The following is a 23,076-nucleotide window of genomic DNA, read 5'->3' as shown; positions in this document are numbered from 1 at the left end:
ACACTACTTCAAGACAACCCTGATTCAACTAATAAATCAAACAAATTCTGCTCTTCAAACCACCACAAATGCCAACACCAAAAAGCTCCTTCAAGCACATCTTGCTTCTCTGCAACTACAACAAATTCAAGGTTTTCAACATGCTCGAGATGTCAACACTATCAAAGGTGATATTGATGAGATGAAAAAGGCCATTTCTGACAAGATGGACTCTAACTTCCAGAAGCTACAATGTTTAACATCAAGAGATGACAGGAAAAATTCTGATCTTGCCACAAAGATAGATGCCTTAGATACAAGAATGTCAGCAATAAAAGCATCTCTTACAGCAATTCATCTACACCAAGCTCAACAGACAGACTTGCTTCAGAAACTGGTGGCTACACAGACCTCTTCTACTCAACTTGCTGATAACAAAAAGGGGGAGAAAGAGAATTCTAGGAGTGAGGGGGGAGCAAAAAGTGCTCAATATTGAAGTTAGCAAAGTAATTGTGCCTTCAATTACTTTCATCAAGCCACCATCCAAAGATAGAATTGATTTGATAAATGAAGCAACAGCCAATCTAAGAGCAGCTGAAAAGGAGTAGTTGATTCCAATCAACTGGGTGAAGATTGATGAGGACATTTAGAAGAAGTTTGGGCTAGCAAAGAAGTCAGAAAAGTCAGTCATTCATCACTCTCAAGTCAGGAAAATCTCTGTGAATGAAATGAGCATGAACTATCTGGAAAGAGGACAACCATCATGCATCAAATCTCCAAAGGCTGTAGTACTTTTGAAGCCAAGGGTGAATTATCCAAGAACCTCACTAAAGAACCCTTTGAAAACAGTGTATGAGACACCTAAGCCTGATGAGAAGAAACTGTTGTCAAGATCCATTGCCTTCTACAAGGATCCAGTTGATTCAGCTTTAAAAAGTAGAATTGCCAAAATTTTCAGGAATGGTAAAGAGATTTGTATAGTGGTTGGACATCCTCAATTTGCCGAAGCAAAGAGAGAAGAAAAGACAAGATTGAAACAAGAAAAGAAGTAAGCTGCTCTAGATGCTAAAAAGGCTAAACAAAAGAAAGAGCAAGCTGCTATCTTGGCCAAGCTACAAGTTGTGAAACCAACACAACAAATTCCTGCTCAGCCATCTGAAATCACTGAATCTCAAGATCCAAAGAAGCAAGTTGAACCACAACAGAAGAAATCTCAAAGATACAAAGAATTGGCCAAAAGAACCAAAAGGAAATTGAACTTTGTTGGTAAGGAATTGGAGGATCAGTTTCCCAAGAAATCCACTCCAACTACAACTCAAGCACCAAATCCCTCAGTGGTATTTGAAGACATTAAGGTGGTGGATCCTTAAAGGAACATTCATGGTGAACCTATTGTGCCTAAGGATGAACCAATAGAGTGGGAGAGTTTACCAATTCCTGACTTCAATTTGCCAATCCTTAACAAGCCAAAGAGAATAAAGTCAAGAGCAGTCAAGAAAGTGAAGTTGTCACCTCTCAAATCCAAATCTCTAGTCAAAGCTCAATCTAAAGTCAACAAGGGAGATTACTTGTACTTATGTGACATCAAGGAATTCTCTGACCTAAACCTCTATCTAGATGAACTGGAAGAAGTTAGAGGGATTGATGCTTACAGAAATCTACTTGAAAGGTTAGTTTTCAAGTACAAGGGAGGAAAGTAGATTCAATGGCCACTTCACAGGATCCTTCAAAAAAGCCAATCTGTGCTGATAAAAGTTTATTCATCTTTCAAGAAGAACTTTGGTTTCAATGTAACTGCAAGAAGACTGGTTCTAAAGAAGATTGAAGAACTGAGGAGTATTAGAGCTAAAGATGCACTCCCAAAGACTCTAAATATTCCTTACACAGGAAGTAGAGTGCATCTAAGGCCCTACTGGATGATGGAGTTCATGGATGACAAAGAAGTTAGAAGATTTTTCATATTAGAAGACCAATTGAGCATCTCTAGCAATGAGACTCTTTTGGAGATTCAAGAAAAGCTAAATCTCTCAGAATCTGATGAACTAGAATTCCACAGATAGCTCCAAAATCAGATAGAAGAAAATAACAGAAAGCTTGGAAAGAGATCCAGACCTTCAAGGAAATAGATAAATCTGCTCAAGCTAGAGGAGCATCTTGAAAATGACTGTGAGCCAATCTTTGTACATCTTGTTATTTGAAACATTTTACAGTTTTATCTACTTACTTTTAAAGTTGTATTTTTAGGGTGTTTTGTTGTCATCAAGTTTCTCTTAATTTATGGCTACAATTCCAGTAGACATAAATTGGGGGAGATTGTTGTGGATATGTTGTGAACTTGATGATTTCATTAACAAAACACCTTAGTAGATTTTACTTAGTGAAAAATGTAGCACTCGACGGATAAGGAATATAGTCCCGACGAATGACTCAATATAGTCCCGACAGATGATGATCAATTATCCATTAAGTGAGTAGCTTATGTAATAATGAGTCTGCAGCACATTTCTGCATACACCTTATTTAGATTCTGTAGTAGCACTAAAGTCATGTTGACTTTAATTAGATATGCAGAATAGGTTGATTAATTGTACATAGATGATGTCTTGTAATTCTGTATAAATGAAATGAAGTCAAGTGCCAGATTGCTACCCAACGGATAAACAACAATGCCACTCGACGGATGATCAACTAGGCAACCCGACGGATGATCATGTACCCGACGGATAATCAATTCAAACATCATTTGACAGTGACAACACAGTCACATGTGTCGAGTGTATACAAAAGGAATGTGGAAGCCTATTCAACTAGGTTTTAGAGAACAAAGAAGCATTGCCATTTCCATGCTATTATGAAGATAGTCAAAGATGCTGGAATAGAGTAATGAAGCAACATAGTATTAGACTTGATAGGTTTTGTTTTATTATCTTGTCTTATTACTTTGTAATCTTGGTCATATATAAACCAAGAAGTAGCAAATAGAACAACAAGAACACTAAGCACAAAAAATTCTCAGAGAAACATTTGTAAGCTGTATTCTTAGCATTTCTCTATAAACTTAGTTGTTCACATTTTTAAGCAGCTGTGAGCAAATCTTGCTACACAGAGTTCTCTTGATATAATATATCTATCTCTGGTGGATACATTCAAATCCACCAGAAAGTTTTTAAAGACTTGTGTTTTTAATTACTAGTGTTTTGATTCATTCCAAGTTATTATTCCGCACTTTGCAAATCAATTCACACAGATATATATTTTAAGTTAGAACACTTTTAAACTAAGAAAAAGTTTCAAGAATTCCATTCAACCCCCCTTCTGTAATTCTTGTTGCATTGTTAGGGACTAACAAACACCTACTTCGCCATTCATGTTATTCCTAGGCTTTTTTTTCTTATTTTTCATGTGTAATTCCTTCAGCTTTTGCTTAAGCTGTTTCTGAGTCATTAAGCCAATATTTACTGATTTTGTGTGAACTTGTTCACTCTTATAAGTATTTAAGTTTGATCTAGGTGCTGAGGTTGAACCTACCTCATTAACTGACTTAACAACATCATCACTTGGGTTAAACTTAATGGGCTTCAACCGAACCTTGTTCAGTTTGACCTTAGTATCAGTATTTACTGGTTTAGTTTTCTCAGTTTTTTTTCCTAATTTTCTTATCAGAATTAGATCTATTAGCATATCCTAATCCTGATCCCCAACAGCCATTCTCTAAAATTTCTTGAGTTGTTTTTCTTGAGTTACTCCAAAGCTTAATAATCTCTCGTTATTTAGCTTACTCCTTTTCTAGTTAAGCATGCTTTTATAACAATTTTTCTTTAACATAAACAATATTATCTCTTTTTTTTAAATTTCTAGCATGGAAAGCAACTCAATTTCTAGGTGATCATTCCTTTTCTTTAACTCGGAGTTTTCATTCTTGATTATATTATTCTCTAAGGTTTGATCCTTGTAACTAATATGCAGAGAATTAAAAAACAATCTTAATTTATGGATATCATCAGTATCAAAAGCAAGGGTGGTCTGAGGTACCTTTAATTCAGCATTGTCAGCCTCAGTATCAGCATTTTCCATGAGAGCATAGTTGACACCATCATCTGAATCCGATAAATCATCCCAATTTTTCTTCTTTGTGATCAAGGCTTGTTTCTTCTCAGCTTTTGTTATTCTGTAAACAGCTGCAAAGTGTCCAACTCCATCACAGTTTTAGCATCTTTTCTTTGACTTGTCATATTTTCTAAACTTTGATTCCTTCCTATAAGTATTTCTTTTGTTATTCCTCTTATTAGAGTTTGAGGAACTGGAACCTATTCTGGAAAACCTTTTCCCTTTCTTGAAGTTCTTGTAGACCATCTTCTTGAAGCTTTTAACTAATAGAGCAGCCATTTGTTTCATGTCTTCATTATTGTCATGATCACTATCAGTATCTTATTCACTATCAGTATCTGAGTCATCATCAGAGTTTGATGACTTGGTATCAGACTTTGCGATCATAGTTTTTCTTTTGGAGTAACCCTTTCTCCTAGCTTTCTCCTTTGACTTCTCTTCAACCTTAAGTGCAACTGGTCTAGAATTGGATCATTTTCTCTTTCTTATTTGCTCCATCTCTAGTTTATGAGTTTTCAATATGCCATAGATCTCATCTAGAGGTGTTTCATCAAGTTCATAATTATTCCTTATTGATGTGACCTTATAGTCCCACTTTTCAGGGAGTGCAAGTAGAAATTTCAAGTTTGAGTCTTCTAAATCATATTCCTTATCGACAAGAGATAAGTCATTCAACGGCTTTTGAAATATGTCATAGATCCCGGTTAATGACTTACTATCTCTTGAGTCAAAGTGCTCATATTCTTGAGTAAGTACAGTTCTTCTCTTCTTCTTGATAGCGGTGGTACCTTGACACTTTACTTTTAAAGCATCCCAAATTTCCTTTGTTGTTTTATATCCAATTACCCTATTGGACATAACACTATCAAGACTGCTATGCAAGATATGTCAGAATTTTCTTCAGGAGTATAGTCCTTCTTGTCTTTATCAACCATCTTTTCCGCTTCTCCTGCAACAACAACAACTACCTTCATTGGTCTATGAGGACCATCATAAATCCTGCTCAGGTATTCAGGATCTGTTGCTTCCAAACACATGGCCATCCTAACTTTCCAGATTGGATATGCATGTATCTTCAAGATTGGAACCTTGATGGCTTCATAACTACTCATATTACTGTTAATCTGTGAAGTGGATGGGGGTGGTGGTGAATTCTGTTGTGCTTTTTTGTCTTCCATTAAAGATTAATTTTCAGATCTTAAACTGTTTGTATGTCAATAGCTAGCTCTGATACCAATTTTTAGGTCCGTAATCAACTGTAGAGGGGGGTGAATACAGTTTATGCAAACAATTCGATAAAGCTATAACAGAATTAACAGTTTTTATATTAGCAGATAAAAACTGATTACAAAAGTACTCTCTCAAAGGATGAACAATTATCCTTGAGTGCTGCTAGGTTATACGAATAATATATCAATGTACGCAACACATAAAGTGTGAACCTAATATGTGCTTATATAGTGCACATTTACATAATCAATAAGGAATCATATTCTATTAAAATAAGAAAACCTAATACTTATCCATGTATGATTGCTTCTGAGATAAAGTCCTTCACCGCCTTGAATTTGTGTTTTCCTTTTTCCTTCTTGAATATAGACTGATGTGACTAAATCCTGATGACATCAAATGTTGATCATCAAGTACTGATGAACAAGTACTGATGAGGTCACCTTCAGTAAATCCTGATATTAAGTCCTGATAGCTTACCTCCTGATATCATCAATTATATCCAACAGTGAAAGGGGTTTTCTTTGTTATTCCCAAACAATCTAAACAAGAATTACAGAAGGGGGGTTGAATGTAATTTTGGCTTCTTTTTAATTTTAAGAATAGTTCTACTATAAATATATAACTGTGTTTAATTTAGCAATAGTGCGGAATGAAAGTAGTAGAGAAATCAAATCACAAAGTAATCAAATACAAGTATTTAAAAACTTTCTGGTGGATTGAACTTTTCCACCAGAGATATATTTTAAGTTAAAAACTCTGTGTAACAAAAATTTTCAGAGCTGCTTACATGTTGAAAATACAAGAATTGAGAAATTCTTTTCAGATTTTGCCTTGTCTATTTCTCAAGTAATTGCTTACTTGGATACTATTCAACTTGTTACTCTTGGTTTATATATCACCAAGTTACATGATAAAAAGACAATATAATAAGACAAGCTATATCTAGAATAACTTCATGCTGCTACACTTCTCTTTCCAGCATCTTTGAATATCATCTGTTTAGCATGGAAATGGAAATGCTTCTTTGTTCTCTAAACCCTGCAAATAGGCTGCCACATTCCATTTGCATACATCTAACGTATGTGACTGTCAAGTCACTATCAACTGCTCTTTTGAATTTGAACATCCATTGAAAGTTCACTGAATCATCCGTTGAAACTAGGGCTGATCATCCGTTGAAACTTTGGTTGATCATCCATTGAGACTACGTGAATCATCCGTTGAAGCTTTAGTTGATCATCCATTGAAAGATTTATGAAACATCCGTTGAGACTATTTTTTTGGCAGTTAACTCCATTTCATTTACACAAGATTACAAGGCACATGATATTTACAATTAACCAACCTATCTTGCATATCAATCTAGTAGTTAACATGTCCTATACATTCTATAACATCTGTTACATTAAGCTATTTTGATATGCAGGAATGCGCTACTAAACCTATTGTTACATAAGCTATTCTTTCAACGAATATTGAAATGATCATCCGTTGAAAGCTACAAAATCACTTAATAAAAAATCTACTTAGTGTTTTGTTCAAGTTATCATCAAGAATACAACATATTCCTAATAATCTCCCCCAATTTAAGTCTATTGGAATTGTAGCCATAAATTAAGAGAAACTTGATGATAACAAAACACTCTATGAATACAGAATGAAATAAAGTAGATAAAATGTACAAGTGCTGCAATTTATTGAAAATTCTCACAAAGAAAGATTTGTAGAGTGTCTTATAGATCATTTTCAAGGTGCTCCTCTAGACTGAGCAAATTAAGTTCATTTCCTTGATTGCCTTGACTTCTTTCCCAGCTTCACATCATTCTCTTCAATCTGACATTGGAGTTGTCTGAAAAATTCTGATTCATCCTCATTTGTTAAATCCAGCTTTTCTTGCATTTATCTGAGAGTTTCATCGCTAGAAATATTTAGACGATCTTCCAATCTGAAGAATATTTAAATGTTCTTTTCATCCTTGAACTCCATGATCCAGTATGGCCTCAAATGCACCCTATCTCTAGTGAAAGGAATAGATAATACTCTCGGGAGTGCATTTGGTCCTCTCCAGCTATTTCTTATCTCCTCAATCTTGTTTAGTACCATTTTCTTGAAAACCATGTTAATTCCAAAGTTCTTCTTGATTGAGGAGAAGACAGTCACTAAAGTTGTATAGCCTTCCTTGAGAATTCTGTGAAGTGGCCATGTAATTTCTTTACCACCCTTGTACCTGAAGACTAGTTTTTCTGGAAGGTGCTTGTAGGCATCAATAGATCTGACTTCTTCAAGCTCATCCATATAGAGATTTATGTCTGAAAATTCTTTGATGTCACATATGAAGAGTTGATCTCCTTTATTGACAGTCGATTTGGGTTTGGCCACTTGCTTGGATTTGAGCTTGGTAGGCTTGACTGTTTTGACTACTCTTTCTTTTATCTTCCTTTGTTTGGAAAAGATGGGAAGGTTTAGATCAGGAAGAGGCAAGTTGTCCCAATCTATAGGCTCATCCTTTGGAATAACAGGATCACCATGAAAGGTGATGTTAGGATCAACCTTGAACTCAGCCTCCTTTACAGTAGGTATGACTGATTGGCTTGTGATTGTAGATTGGGCTGGCATGTAATCTTCATTTTCTTCATCAAAATCAATCTTTCTCTTTGCATGGATCTTGTATCTAAACTTTCTCTTTATCTGCTTTGGTTCTTCTTTCTTTCCTTCATCCAGATTCTTAGATGTCTCAGTAGGCAATACAGCTTATGTGATTACAGGCTTCTTAGCTTGGTTCATGACATCTAAAATAACTTTCTTTTATTGTTGTTTGAGCCTCACCTTTTTTTCTTTCTTAGCCTCTGCAAATTGTGGATGTCCGACCACTACACAGATCAATTTACCATTTTTGTAGATTTTAGCAATTCTTTTCTTTAGCACTGAGTTTCTGGGATCTTTGAAGAAAGCTATGGACCTTCCAAGCAGCTTCTTTTCATCTGGACTAGGGGTTTCATATGATAGGTCCAGTGGATTTTTGTCTGAGGTTTTTGGATAATTTTTTTTTGGCTTAAAAATCACACTGGCCTTTGGAGACTTGATTGTTGAGGGTTGACCCCTTTCTAAGTTTCTAGGCTCATCTCATTGATTAAAATTTGTCTCACTGAGAGAAGTGAGAAAAGACCTTGTCTTTCTTCTCAATTGGACCAAACTTCTTTTTAAATCTCTTCATCAATCTTCTTCCACTTGTCATCCAATTCTTTCTCAACTGCTGCAATATCAAGCTTTTTAGATTTCTCATTTGATTCCAACTTAGCAGCTGCTATCTTAATCAGATCAATGTTGTCCAAGGCTGGTGGCTTTGGGAAAGTAACTACTGGAACAATTACTTTGCTTACTTGAATTTTGAGCACTTGCCCCCCCCACTTGTTGACTCCCCTTGGCTAACTAGAATAATATCTTTCTTCCCCTTTTTGTTAGCATCAAGTTGAGTGGAGGTGGAGGTCTGTGTAGCCACCAGTTTTTGAAGTAGCAGAGTTTGTTGGGCTTGATGGAGATGGATTTCAGTAATGGAAGTTTCCAGGGTTTTGAGCCTTTTATCTAAGGAATCCACCTTGTTGGTGAGATCAGAATTTTTCCTTAGTTGTCTGTTGATGTCTAGCATAGTTGTGCTAGGAAACTTGGCATCCAATCTCTCAGTAACATCCTTATTTTGTTTAAGAGATTGAATTTGATACAGTTGAAGAGAGTGCAGATGTGATTCTAGAAGGCTCTTGGTGTTGTCATTTGTAGTAGTTTGAAGAGCAATCTGAGTTTGTTGAATGATATGAGACAAAATAGATTTGAAATGGTACTCATCGCATGCTTTGGAAAATAACCAAGATGGCATGCTTGATCTTGAGCTAGGGCCTGCTTCCCCCTATATCCATGAACTCTTCTTCTTCATCATCATCTTCATCCCCAAAAAGATCCTCAGAACCACCAGTTCAATAATCAACATCATCACCAACTGTGGGTGGCATGGTTGTGATGGCATCTTTAGCTCTTTGCATGGAGGCAGTAGTATGCAATAAATTGAGCATTCTTTCAACAGCCACATTGTCATGTTCAGCCAAAACTTGATAAGCTGAAATAGGGTGAGTAAATGCCTCAGCTTCATAAGAAACAGAATCTAAGACAGCTTGATATTCTTGCTGAATTAGTTATTTCTTTTCAGCCTCATTGACATCCATTAACTCACTTACATTGGGCTCTTCCCATTCTTCTGTACCTGTTTTTCTCTCATTTTCTCTCTTTTCTTGCATCAAGGGCTCCCCTTGGCTTCCCACCCTCACCTTCACCTACTAAGGTGGGACTCCACTCACTCACTTTTTCCAAGCTGGAAGAAATAGCTTGCAGATTTTTACTCTTTTCCTCTTCTTTTTCCTGAGAGCAACTCAGCCTCTCACTCAAATCACTCCCTTCCCTCAGTCCTAAGAGTGATTGTACTACTACTAGATCATCTGCACTTGTAACAATTATTGAAGTTTGAAGTGGTGCAGTGATGTTCAACGGATGAGGAACATCTGTCAAAATAGTAGTTGAGATTTTCAATGGATGACTGTTGTTAAGCACATCCGTCGAGATACAATCACTTGTCAACGGATGAACAATATCCGTCGAGATAGTAGAAATGAAAGAGTTTGGAGTAGAGACTACTGTTGAATATGTGGTGATTGATTTGAGATATTGCACAGATGTTTCAGTAGACTCAGAAAGAAATGGTAAGTGAGCCAACAAATCATCTAAAAGATGATTCTCACTTGCTTGGATTTTTGGCTCCTCCATGAGAGTTAGAGATGGAGAATCAGGAATTGATGTATGAATCATATCAACATCCAGTGAATTTATGGGTGAGTTTGGTGTGTTAGGTGCTTCAATTATTAAAGATTTTGGCAGTGACTCCACATTTATTGGAGCCACAACAACTTGACTTTGAAAAGGTGCATGTACTGAGTCTTTGACTGCAGTAGGCACAGTGTGTGCACCATGTGTATCCCCAATGTTTTTGGATGTCTTCTTTGTGGCATAAGTTTGGGGTGAGCTTGTGTCCATTACCCTTTTGGTCTGTGCTCTTGGCTGGGAGTTTATTCAATAGTCACATCCTTTTGGGAGGATGCAACTAACAATGAGCTAATGTCCTTATTAAGCACTACAGTTTGTTGGAAAACTGCAGTATGGCTAGACTGGGATCCACTCACCTCTCCAACCTTATTCTTAGGGCTTCTTTGATGTTCACCCTGTCCCTCGCCAATTTCACTTCCCTTCACACTTCCCTCTTGGTTTTTAGTGGATTTTACAATTAGCTTCTGTTGAGAGAAACTAGAGGGGGCTTTCTTTGACCTTGATTTTAAAACTTTTGGTTTTGTGGCTTGGGTAGGCATCTGTTTGGTCACATTCACAGATGCCATTGCCACAGTTGATGGCAAAGAAGCAGGTGGTTGAGAAATAGTGGTAGAGACAGAAATATTTACCTCACTTACCTGAGGCAACTCCATGATTGACATGTACACAAGTGTAACATCCTTGTGATGATTTGCCCTGTTCAAGTCATCAATAATTCTCCTCTCTTGGACCCAACAAGCTAACTTGTTTGTTGGGTTCTCGATGGTGAGATTCTCAGAAACAAAATTAGCTAGTATCATGAAAAATCTAGCATAATAGATATTCTTAGACCTCCTCTTAATATAACCTAATTTACTCCCTATCTCATAAATGACAGAAGTGCTAAAATTGAAATATTTATCACTAAGAAGCATGTAAAACATATGAACAAGTGAGTAAGATACAACATCAAAATTACTTATTTTGCCATGAAAAAAACCTTGATAAATGAATGACACAGAAAACTCCATTCTTTTCAAAGACCTAGTCTCCTAACATCACCTAATTTAGTGGCATCAAGAGCATAACCCATAAAAACTAGCATGTTACACACATCAGTGTCTGTGTGTGGAGCAAGTGTGTTGTTTTCAGGTAATTTAAAATACTTTCCAATTGCATCCCAGTTAATATAGTGTTCATTACCTTTGAGAGTGAAGGTAATAGTCTTGTCCTTTGAGTTGAACACAGCTGTAGTCCAAATTTCCTCAACAACCTCATAGTAAATGGTTGGAGACTCAAGCATGGCATAACTCAATTTACAGTTTGGTGTAAAGTCCATCATCTTGTGATAGTCTTCAGATGCCGGAATTTGCTTGTTCACCAAAACCACAAAGTTGTTCTTTTCATAAACAAACCCAGTTGAGGACATGATTTTGACTACGGGTACCATTGCAGTGATTGAGATTAGTTGCAGAGAGAGTTTTTTTGCTTTTGGGAAGAAGAAGTTAGAGAAATTGCTTTGAGAATGATAAAAATAAAGAATAGAAATGTAATTAACTTTTATACTTTCTCAGAAATAAACTGTCAAAAAGTAAAAAGTTAAATAAAGTGACCAATCAAATTGACCTAAAATAGTCGTTTAAAAATAAGAAAAACTGTCAAAATTCTAAGATTATCCGTTGAAATATACATATAGGCTGTAAGTAAATTTGACGGGTGATGCTCAAAATTAACGGCTAAGATTGAGTATAATTCGACGGATGAAGACAAAATTACCCAGAGTAATAATTGATACTTCTACGGATAATAAAGTTCAACGGATGTTCATTTTTAACGGATAATGAAAATCCGTCGAGATATAAATTTTGACTTAGCCAAAATTTACACTACTGACAAGAAATATCAAATATTATTCTGGTTGCAGTTCAATTTTCTTAGACATCAAAGTAGATTATGGGTAATTAAGCATACCTAACTCACTTACCAACCTAGTGAAGGTGGATTCATCAAGTGGTTTGGTAAATATGTCTGCAAGTTATTTCTCACTTGAAACAAAATGAAGTTCCACAGTACCATTCATAACATGCTCTCTAATGAAGTGGTACTTGATGTCAATGTGCTTGGTCCTTAAATGTTGTACTGGATTCTCAGTTATGGAAATAGCACTTGTGTTATCACAGAAAATAGGAATCTTATTCACCTGAAGACCATAGTCTAACAATTGATTTTTCATCCATAAAATCTATGCACAACAACTACCAGCAACAATATATTCAGCTTCATATGTAGATGTAGAAACCGAATTTTGCTTTTTACTGAATCAGGATACTAGCTTGTTTCCCAGAAATTGACAGGTTCCTGTTATACTTTTTCTATCAATTTTACAACCTGCATAATATGCATCTGAATAACCAGTTAGGTCAAAACCAGAATCTCTAGGATACCAAATGCCAAGTTTTGGTGTTCCTTTGAGATATCTGAAAATTCTCTTTACAGCTATTAAGTGAGAGTCTCTAGGATTAGCCTGAAATCTAGCACAGAGACAAGTAGCAAACATTATATCTGGCCTACTAGCTGTTAAATATAAAAGTGAGCCAACCATGCCTCTATAGCTTGAAATATCCACAGACTTTTCAGTTGGGTTTAATTCAAGTTTAGTTGCAGTGGTCATGGGAGTTTTTGCAGATGTGCAATCCATTAGATCAAACTTCTTTAAAATATCATAAATATATTTGGTTTGACTAATGAATATTCCATCACTAACTTGCTTAACTTGTAAACCAAGAAAGTAAGTTAGTTCTCCCATCATGCTCATTTCATACTTACTTTGCATCGATTTGGCAAAGTTTTTGCAAAGTTTTTCATCTGTAGAGCCAAATATAATATCATTTACATAAATTTGAACAAGTATACTAGAGCCATTAACATTTCTAAAGAATAAGGTTTTGTCAACAGTACCTCTAGTGAAGTGGTTTTCTAAGAGAAACTTTGACAAAGTGTCATACTAGGCTCTAGGTGCTTGTTTCAATCTATTAAGTGCTTTCAAAAGATAGTAGACATATTCTGAAAAATTTGGGTCTTCAAAACCAGGAGGGTGACTGACATAGACTTCCTCCTCCAAATCTCCATTTAGAAAGGCACTTTTGACATCCATTTGATAGACTTTGAAATTGGCATGGGCTGCATAGGCTAAGAAGATTCTGATAGCTCAGTTCTTTGCAATAGTCTCGACATTCTTGATAATTCATGTTACGAATAAAGGAGTCGACAACACTAGTTTGTTTTAACTATTTGACTTTCGAAGCTGCAGTCTTGAATTCTCAATATAATCTCGCAGGGTCCAACCCTGCTCCTGCTTGATATTTCTAAATAAATGGCATGGACAACATTTTAAACACTTCCCAAAAGCTTATAGACCTAGCGGGCAAGCTAGAAAACCAAGTTCTGACATGGGCTTTGAATTTCGATATATATAATCAGCATTTGGTGATGTCATTGTACTTGTGACATATCATAAGATTTTTATAATAACTCAAGTGATCATTAGGGTGAGAGGTACCGTTAAACGACTCAAGGCCAGTAATCTTCACTCCAAGATTAATGGGGGTGGCTTCCAGAGCTTCTGTGAAGGGGGATCCTCCTATAGTCATATCTACAACGGCTCCAGGGTATAACCCTTCTAGCCTGGCTAGGCGAGTCATTATATCTTCTTGTCCTCCAATAGGGGTTGCGGTACGATGGGCCCTCCTAGGCTGATAAGGGGATCTTCTTACCCTTCGGGCAGGCGTAGATAATCTATACCTGGATCCTTCTTCTCCGTATGGTATACCATTTCCTGATGATCTTGAAGATAAAGACCTTCAAGCTCTATGGGGATGGCGTTCTCCATAGCGGAGAGTGTTATAGCTGGGCTAAGAGCCTTGTGAGTGTTCATCTTATGAACCTGAATAAGAGCGTTCAGGAGAAGGGGATTGCGAGGAACGTACTGTCTGAGATCTTGATATTGCTTCATGATAATAAGGAAGATGGTAGACCGCCTGTTGGTTGGTGGTCATCTGGGCTGTTAAGTGATCAATTTGCATTTGCATATAATTCTGTTGAGCTCTTAAGTTAAATAACATGTTGTGTGTGGGCGAATGATTTGGGGTTCTTGAAGAATTTCTATAAGAATGAGATTCATTATATGATCCCTCACTCATCTTTTCAGGCAATCTAAATAGGAAAGAGGATGTCGTTGTATGATGGTGGTGGTGCGTATTCTTCGTCGATTCCCCGCCGCCGGTGGTGCCAAACTGATAGCTACAATCTTGGTATCTGGTTTTAGGTCCGTAGGGATTGGTCTAGTTTCTTAGTATTGTGATTGTGCGTGTGGTGATTATTTATTTGACTTTTCTTTTATCCCTACCAGTAGCCAGGTGTCCTCTATGCCAATAGCTTAGTGACTGTTGAAGGCTAGGGGGACACGTAGGAGGCAGGGAAATAGTGAAGAGAGTCACATAGTGAAGAGAGTCACAGGGTGCTTGGGTGAATGACACGTGTAAAGTGGTGGCAATGGATAAGATCGCAGAGAAGTTTACGACAACCGAGGGTTAGTCCTGCGACCACCGAGGGCATGGCTTAGGCCTTTAATCCCTATAGACAACTTCTAGATGTAGCGATAAGATCTCTTGTTGGGCAACTGAATGAAAATGTTCCGTACGCATCTGATATTATAAAGCCATCACCGAATATAATAAATTTTTGGAGTACATGATATCGTATATATTGTAGCTAAATCTAAGCCATGTATGGTTGTGTACTGTGTATTTGGGTTCAGTTAAGTGAGAAAGAGGAACCAGACAGGAACAATGTTCACATTCTTATTTGCGGAGGACTGTGGAGCTAAATGAAATATACTGTTACATATTCCGATGTTTTATCAGTTGTACTTGTACGCAATTCATATTTGTTCTTTGAATTTTCTTCCGTTGGCCCGCAACACCTAAAAATACACAATTAACAAGCTAAAAGATGAATAAGCATCTGCTAGAAAGGGTATTAGTGTATGTTATCTGATTCCCAAAACTGAACTGGTAAAGGGTTTCACGTGGTACGTATCTCTGTAAGCGAAGCAGAGCGATAAAATTTACACATGGTATCAATCACGTATAGTATATTGTCATTATCAGTTGAGTATTAAGGACCTATGGGATATGATTAAAGGGAGGCCTACATACAATTTAACTGTCTGTTTAACAGATGGTTGTGATTTTAAAAGTTGTTAGATAATGAATATTGAATTCTCCATCTACTCGATCTGTCTAAGATATTACATTACTTACACATGTATGGTTCTTCCAAAAAGATGAATTTAACATGCACCTCTCTCTCTCAGTGGTCCATTCTTACTGAATGCTGTTCAGAGGAGGAAGGAAAAAAAAATTTAAAGTAGAGTCAGCTTTCTTCTTATATAGCTTCCAGAATGTCAATATAGCTTACTGAAATGTCAGTTCTTTTAAGGGGTCCAAACAAAAAATATGTTTGCTTCCTTTTCTTAAATCTGCCTCCTTTTTCATTTTCTCCCAACTCTTTTCCTTATTGATACGGTTATTAGATTTAAGCATTTTTTTCCTGTGTTTCTTCATACTAATAGTGTCTTTGATCACCGACAAAAAAAATAGTGTCTTTGATCAGTTAAATAGCTGTGCTTTCGGGTGGCTTTTATAATTTTTTTTCCCCAAATATTTTAAGAAAATCTAATGGTCCCGGCTATTATAACAATTTATTCATTGCAAGTGCTTCTGTATTAACTAGGTTTTCCCTGTACTGTGCACATTACAAGTTGTTAAGGTTCGTTTAAGTGTCAAAATATTGATCTCTTTTGTGATTGTGATAGGCATATATAGGGCTATAGCTATAGATGTTGTCATCCAATATTGCCGTATTATAATCTATAGACATGCATGCATGCCAACATTTACCTTGGCAACTTCTAACTTGTAGTACTGAGAGTACTCAGTGTGTGTGTATGAGTGAGAGAGAGAGAGGGGGGGAGTGTGTGTGTGTGAGAGAGAGAGAAGGGGGGCGTGTGTGTGTGTGTGAGAGAGAGAGAGAGGGGGGGAGGGAGGGAGGGAGAGAGAGAGAGAGAGAGAGAGAGAGAGAGAGAGAGAGAGAGAGAGAGAGAGAGAGGCAAAGGTTGCAGGGGCACAGGAAGAGGAAGATGGAGGAGCAGGGCGTGAGAAAGGGAAGGCATGTAAAAGTGAAAATGTTGTCAGTGAGTTTGTTGTATATGAAAAAGGCATGTAGCCATGGCAGTAGTATGCGTAGAAGGTGTAAAAAGGGGACCTGCAGCTAGATGGCGACGTTTGAATCAAAATTTGCATCTCTATGTATCCTCCCCACCCTAGGCCGACAACCGCGCTCTCCTTTCTCTCTTTCGTCTGATCATAATATGCTTGCGTACGTACAAAAACTGATCCAAGAAGCAATGTAAAGGGAAAACGTGAAAGCGAGCAGTTGAAGTTAACACTGATTAATGCATGATAACTGATAACTAAGCCATACTTAAACTATCCTTTTTCACCAACCCAACTTCAAACTTGTACTTTTTTTATCTAATATGGAATTTCTCATCAACCCAATTTTAAATCTTACACTATTTTGATATTGCGCCAAAAATTACATCAAATTTAGCGTTATATCAAATTTTTAAAATTTTTGTTAATTTTAATATTATTGCCTTTATACTCCTTATCTAAAACAAAATTACTTCATTTGTAGATAGCTTTATTAATTTTATGCTTTATTTTGTATTCAAGTAATAAAAATAACCTATATAATATAATAATTATGTAAAATTTAGTGTATATAGATTGGACTTAATATAAAAATAGTTTAAATTTTACATTATTTTAATGTAAATTTTACATTAAAATAATGCGATAAATTAGTGATGCTCGTACTGAAAATTCTAATCTTCAATATAATTGGCAGAGTATATGGTTGATCGGCTCATCTTCAAAATTTAATCAATTTGTTCAATTCGTATTGAACATAAAAGTTAATAAAATGGAAAATGCTTGGTATAATATGGGGGGGCTTTAGTTAAAATGAATATTGTATTTATATCAACAAATTCAATTAAAATATTCAATTATCATGTTATTCCGTACAAAATTTTTTTTACAAAATTTTATACATGCAGCACTAGTGTGGGCCATGCTTGCTAAATTATCGTGTGGGCTATGCTTGCTAACTTGCGACACAATTTGAACGTGCAACGCAATTTGAACTTACGACATAATTTTATTTTTTGATGCAAATCTGAACTTACTACTTGAATAAAAACGACAAATTTTTTTCGTCCTAAATGGCTCAATTATAATGATTTCAATTCAAAAAAACCATCATAAATGGCCAAATTTGTTATATTGACTACTATATAATGAAATAGTGTTAAAATGCTGTCCCCAACCGTAAGAGTGCATGAGTGATGTGGTAATGACACGTGTCTTGAATCCCGTGCATGTGTTGTGTCAGTAGACGTGTCTTTGAACGTTCAATACAGTCAACGGCGTTTTTGGTTAATTCTTTTGACGACAACAGAGGATAAACTTTTAACCAATTGAGCTATCCAACCGTGCTCGATTAATTCCGGTCTTATTATCACTAAATCGATTACGATTAACCCTATTCTCTTTTACGATCAAGTTTATTTGAAACTAACAATCTTTTATTGAAAACTAACCGTTATTTCGGCTGTTTTGGACCTGCGTTAAGTTTTTGTAATTAATTTGAATTAGAAGTTTATATATAAAACTCCTACGGTAAGCAAGCGGTGTATGTCATATATCTGCTATTATCTTTTTAGCAGATATTAATATGAACATCAAACTAATTTAGTCTCGAAACTTCTAAAATTTTGATTGTGTTACTTGGAGCATCTTTAATTTTTAATGGTTGGTGTTTTTAGAGAATTGTTAATTTTATCACATAGTTAAAAATATTAATTTTAATTATCTCACATTTTTCCATCAATTTTAACATTCTTCTTTCATAAACACTTTAATAATTTATAAATGAATTAGAAATATAATAGTTTATTTATTATTGAAATCACTAATGAAATTATCATAATAATTTATTTACCATTTGGACCACAAATAAAGTTGATACTCCATGTATGTCAATTTTTGACATTTCATGCCACCTCACTTGATATCTCATTACATTTCAACGACTCCAACAAATTACTAACAAGAATGTCAAATCACGTCGTGTATCACGTGGAATGCCTCTTTTAAGGCTGTCAATGGATCGGAAATCTTGTCTAATCCGATCCGGAAATTATTGGAGCGGATATAGATCACTAAAAAAAATATATGATTCGGAAAAAAATACGATCTGATAAGTAACGGATATGAATTTAGACCGACCCGATCCGTTAACGATTCGATCTGACAAATTTATTATAAATATATATGATAATAAATTACATATAAAATTTATGATACAATTATCTTAATTTTTTGTTAACATTTTTGTACCGCATGTGTCAAGTGTAAGTCACAAGTATGTCATTGTACAAGAGAGTGATTTTCCATTTTTTGAGTTTGAAGAATGAATACCACAATACATAAGTTTAATTCTTGTTGCTGTTTTATGTTCAAAATTTAGTATTTTAGTTTTCGATTTATTAGATTTTAAATTTATTGTTTAACTTTTAAATTGATATTAATAATTTTTTTATAACATATTGGGTGTATTGTAAGAAACTGTGTTTATATTTCAATTTTTTTAAAAAAAAAATATAAATGGATCGGAGTTCTGATCCGTGATTCAGTAATTGTAATGGATCACGATATGGATCATGTTATACAAAATCGGACTAAAATCTGATCCGGATCCATATTCGATAAAATTAAATAAATCAAAATATAAATCAAGGCCGATTCGATTCAGATCCGATCCATGAGTTGATTGCTCTAACCTCTTTGATACACTATTACATAGTTACCCCCTCACTCTTATATATATCTCTGATATCAAAAAAAAATGCCCTTTTTAACTCATCTTCACTCTTTGGTTTGGATCAAAGATAGGGCATCCGGCAAATTCCAAAAAGACAAAGAAAAAGGGATAACATTGAGCGACATACATAATAACCAGCTATGTATATAGACTATAGAGGTCCTCTATCTCTCTGTCTCCTCTCTTCACGCCTCACCCTGTGGTCCCACCAAATCACTTGGATCCTTCTATATTAGACACCATATCTGATTATAAAAAAAATCCCAAGATAAAGCTTATAAACACACACGTTTTTAGGGTTGAGGGAAAGATAAAAGTACAATTTGTCTAACCAACCTGGTCTAGGCTAGGAAAGGAAAACAATGGAATGGAATAATGGAAACAACCACCTAAGACCAACCTTTCTGTCTCATCAATCACCTTCCTTCAACTTCCTCTTTAACTATAACAACAACAACAACCAGTTTCCACCAGGTATGTTACATTTCTACTTTTACTAACTTTTTTTTAATTTTTTACTTATTCTCTAAACTAACACATGCTGCTGTTAAGTTTTTACAGATTTGAAGCAAGTTATGGTGACAGACGACACGCAGACAGTACATGGAGGAATAATGGGAGATATGATGGAGGATCTGAATAAGGTGCAGCAGCAGCACCAGGGAATTAGTAATGAGAAAAAGAAGAGGATGACAAGTGAACAACTAGAGTTTTTAGAGAGCAGATTTCAGGAGGAAATGAAGTTGGATCCTGATAGGAAGATCAAGCTGGCCCGGGAGCTAGCACTGCAGCCTCGCCAAGTGGCTGTTTGGTTCCAGAACCGAAGGGCTAGATGGAAAACTAAGCAACTTGAGCATCTTTACCTTTCTCTTAAGCATCAGCTTGATCTTGTTTCCATGGAGAAGCATAAGCTTCAAGAGGAGGTATGTTAATTCACACATTGTAAACATATTCATGTTAATTAAGTAACCAACTCATCATCTAAAATCTTAAGGTATCAGAACAAGGCCCCAACGGGTCTTATATGCTATAACAAATATTATTCAACAATTCACATATGTAAAATTACTCATTTCTGCCTGTTTGCATGCATGCCTAGCTCCATGTAAAAGTTGTAACCTGTAAATATATAAAGACTTTCCTTTCACTGCAATTTCATGACAATTATACATCATCCCGTGTTTCTTATATGAGTAGAATTTTCAGAAACCTTTTTAAACGATTTAAGTTAGGTTATACGATCGAGTTTCGGAAGATACTCAAAGGGTAGTAGACTAATTAGCTAGCTTTATACAGTACTACCTAGTAACATTTGGAAGTTTACTAATTGGGGGATTGGTCAGTTTAATATCTATATACAGATAATTAGTGATCATTAGCTCAAGGTGTTATGAGGAGAGTACGTACTTGCTTCATAAGATCTTTTATTATTTTAAGACTTCAAAATATATAGACTAATAGTTTCAGTTCTACATTGAAGGTAGTTGCGCTGCGGGCAATTCTGAAGGAAGAAGTTACAAAAAAGCAGGTTTGGGGAAGTTGCAACAACAACCATACCAATACAGACATGATCTCCGGGGAAGATACAGTTGAAAGCACTTCGGTCTTTCCGAATCCCAGGCACGGGAAAAGCACAACAGCGCGTCATTACACTAGAAATAATAATCATGAGAATATTACCCCAAGTCATCAGTGCAACTATGTTTTTGGGGTTGATGATTATAACAATTCGGTAAGCTGGGGAGCTGCTACTGCTGGTACTACTGCTGTTATGCCTTCATATCCTTAATTATAATTAATAAAATGGTCCTGCTAATTTAACCTAATTGAGTTGATCAATCAAACTACAACAACTAATCCTAGATTCCAACCTAGCTAGGTAACTAATACTTATGTTGAGTTGAACAAGTTGATCAGTGGAGTGGTAGCTATATTACTAGTACTGCCTCTGTCAGCATATATAGTCCTTTGCAGCAAATTTAGTTCCGATTCAGATGGTGAAGGAAGCTGAGCTTTAATTTCATCCTGTGTACTATGTAAGGACCATTATCAATTTATTAGAGACGCTAGCTCCAGTTGTTAATTACAAATTTTCCAGCAGAGTCGTTGGTTAACTTTGCATATATTGTACGTATCTAGCTAGTTCTGGGAACCAATTAAATGAGAACGAATCTGTCCAACAAAATAACAATTACATGAGTATCTTAAGTTCAGCCATGCATGCTGAAGAGTGTTGGTAAAGCTCGGAAATTGGTTCTAGTAAGTTAGGTCTTCAAAAATTCAGGTTACTTACGCCAATTGTTCATGTACTCGTTTTCACCATCAAAATGCCGGCTTAACTCCAAGTTTCTCCTATTTTTGAATACTCACCCTAATTCTTGTCAAATTGACAGATTTTTATAACATTGACAAAATCAATGTTTATGAGATGAAATTCAAATACTGCATTCGTTTATATATGTTTAAACTTTTTTATATTAAATTTTAGTTAAATTAATCAAATTTTGATCAAAATTATAAATATAAATAAATATTTCCCTATTTTTAAAAACTTGCACATATATATATTTATCAATTGAATATTACAAAATATAATTAAAAAAATTATGGTCAAAAGTTTGGCGTAATTCTTTCAGTTCTCATCTTATTAAACGTACTTATAATTCTTAAGTATAACATTACGTTTTCTGATCCTTAATATATCAACTAATTTATTCATGATAATTAACTTTTAACTTTTGTAGAATTTTTGTTGGAAAATATGGGTATAAGTCCCATATTAGTAAGTCATATTTTTGAGCATTATGACTAAAAGATGTGCGAGATATGATGATATTCTCTTAATAATGGAAATTATTATTTTCCATTAGAATTTGGCTCAAATATTATGGCATAAATTAATTTGATTTTGTTTCAGATTAATTGATATGGTGTATGTCTTGATATATTTAATCTGATTCTATTTCAGATTATTTATGGAATAGAGTAGCTTGCAAGTATTACACCGATTCCATAATTAATGATATTTAATTATGGAAAAGAGTAGCGCACAAGTCTATCTACACCTATATAAACACCTCTAAGACATTAGGGTATGACACACCAAAAATATATTCGCCTTTAAACACAAAACTCTCTCTCTCTGTGATAGTTTCGTACCCGTTCAAGCTCGCTGAAGGTGCTCGTTATCCGTAACGCCGCCGCTACCTCGTTTTATCCTGGGAGGCTATCGACTCGCACATACGGTGAGAGGCGAAATAGCTTTAAGGAGACAGTTTCAACTGGACTCGAGGATCTCTCTTCTGTTTATATCTTTTCTTTCTCCGTTTGATTTCGTTTATTCACGCACACATTTGTTTGATTATATGTATTAATCGCAGATTGTATTCACAATCTTAAAGCTATTTATTTTATATACATCTGTGACTGATACATCTGTATCTGCTTGTTTTGTTGAGTAACAGATCGATGGAGAACCAAACTGTGAACGATTCGATGAACATGACGGCTGATCCCAACGCATATATCACTGGATCTGATGGGGTTCACCAGCAGCCGATTAACCCTAACGCACGGATCGTACGATCTGATGGGGGTCAAACGCTTGTTGGACATGTGCCTTCGGGACATGTGCCTGTGGGACACACTGTCATTGGACAGTTTAGTGTTCCTCTTGGACAGATATCGGCAGGATTCACTCCTCCGATCATACCTACGGTGCCTACTGGTGTGCATACACCTGTAGTGCAGACGCACATACCATCTGTTCCACCTGTGGTGCCTGCTGCACCTGTTATGCCAACTGTGACTACTGCACATGCTGAAAAACCTGAGAAATTTAATGGAACGAACTTCAAACGTTGGCAACAAAAGATGCACTTTTATCTGACCACGTTGCATATG

At 35.7% G+C, this 23,076-nt stretch overlaps 1 protein-coding gene across 1 annotated transcript; it reads left to right on the top strand.

Annotated features, from left to right (window-relative positions):
- Positions 1 to 19,478: 19,478 nt before the first annotated feature.
- LOC141693442 (putative homeobox-leucine zipper protein ATHB-51) lies at positions 19,479 to 21,233 on the top strand. Its single transcript, XM_074498545.1, has 3 exons — positions 19,479 to 19,647; positions 19,735 to 20,096; positions 20,654 to 21,233. Exons 1-3 carry the CDS (start codon positions 19,536 to 19,538, stop codon positions 20,960 to 20,962), a joined length of 783 nt encoding a protein of 260 aa, XP_074354646.1. The 5' UTR covers positions 19,479 to 19,535; the 3' UTR covers positions 20,963 to 21,233.
- The last annotated feature ends 1,843 nt before the right edge of the window (positions 21,234 to 23,076 follow it).

Source organism: Apium graveolens, chromosome 10 (genome assembly GCF_009905375.1).
Source record: "Apium graveolens cultivar Ventura chromosome 10, ASM990537v1, whole genome shotgun sequence".
Lineage (NCBI taxonomy): Eukaryota > Viridiplantae > Streptophyta > Magnoliopsida > Apiales > Apiaceae > Apium > Apium graveolens.
Note: the sequence above shows the minus strand (reverse complement) of the source record. Positions and strands in the feature narration are given on the sequence as shown.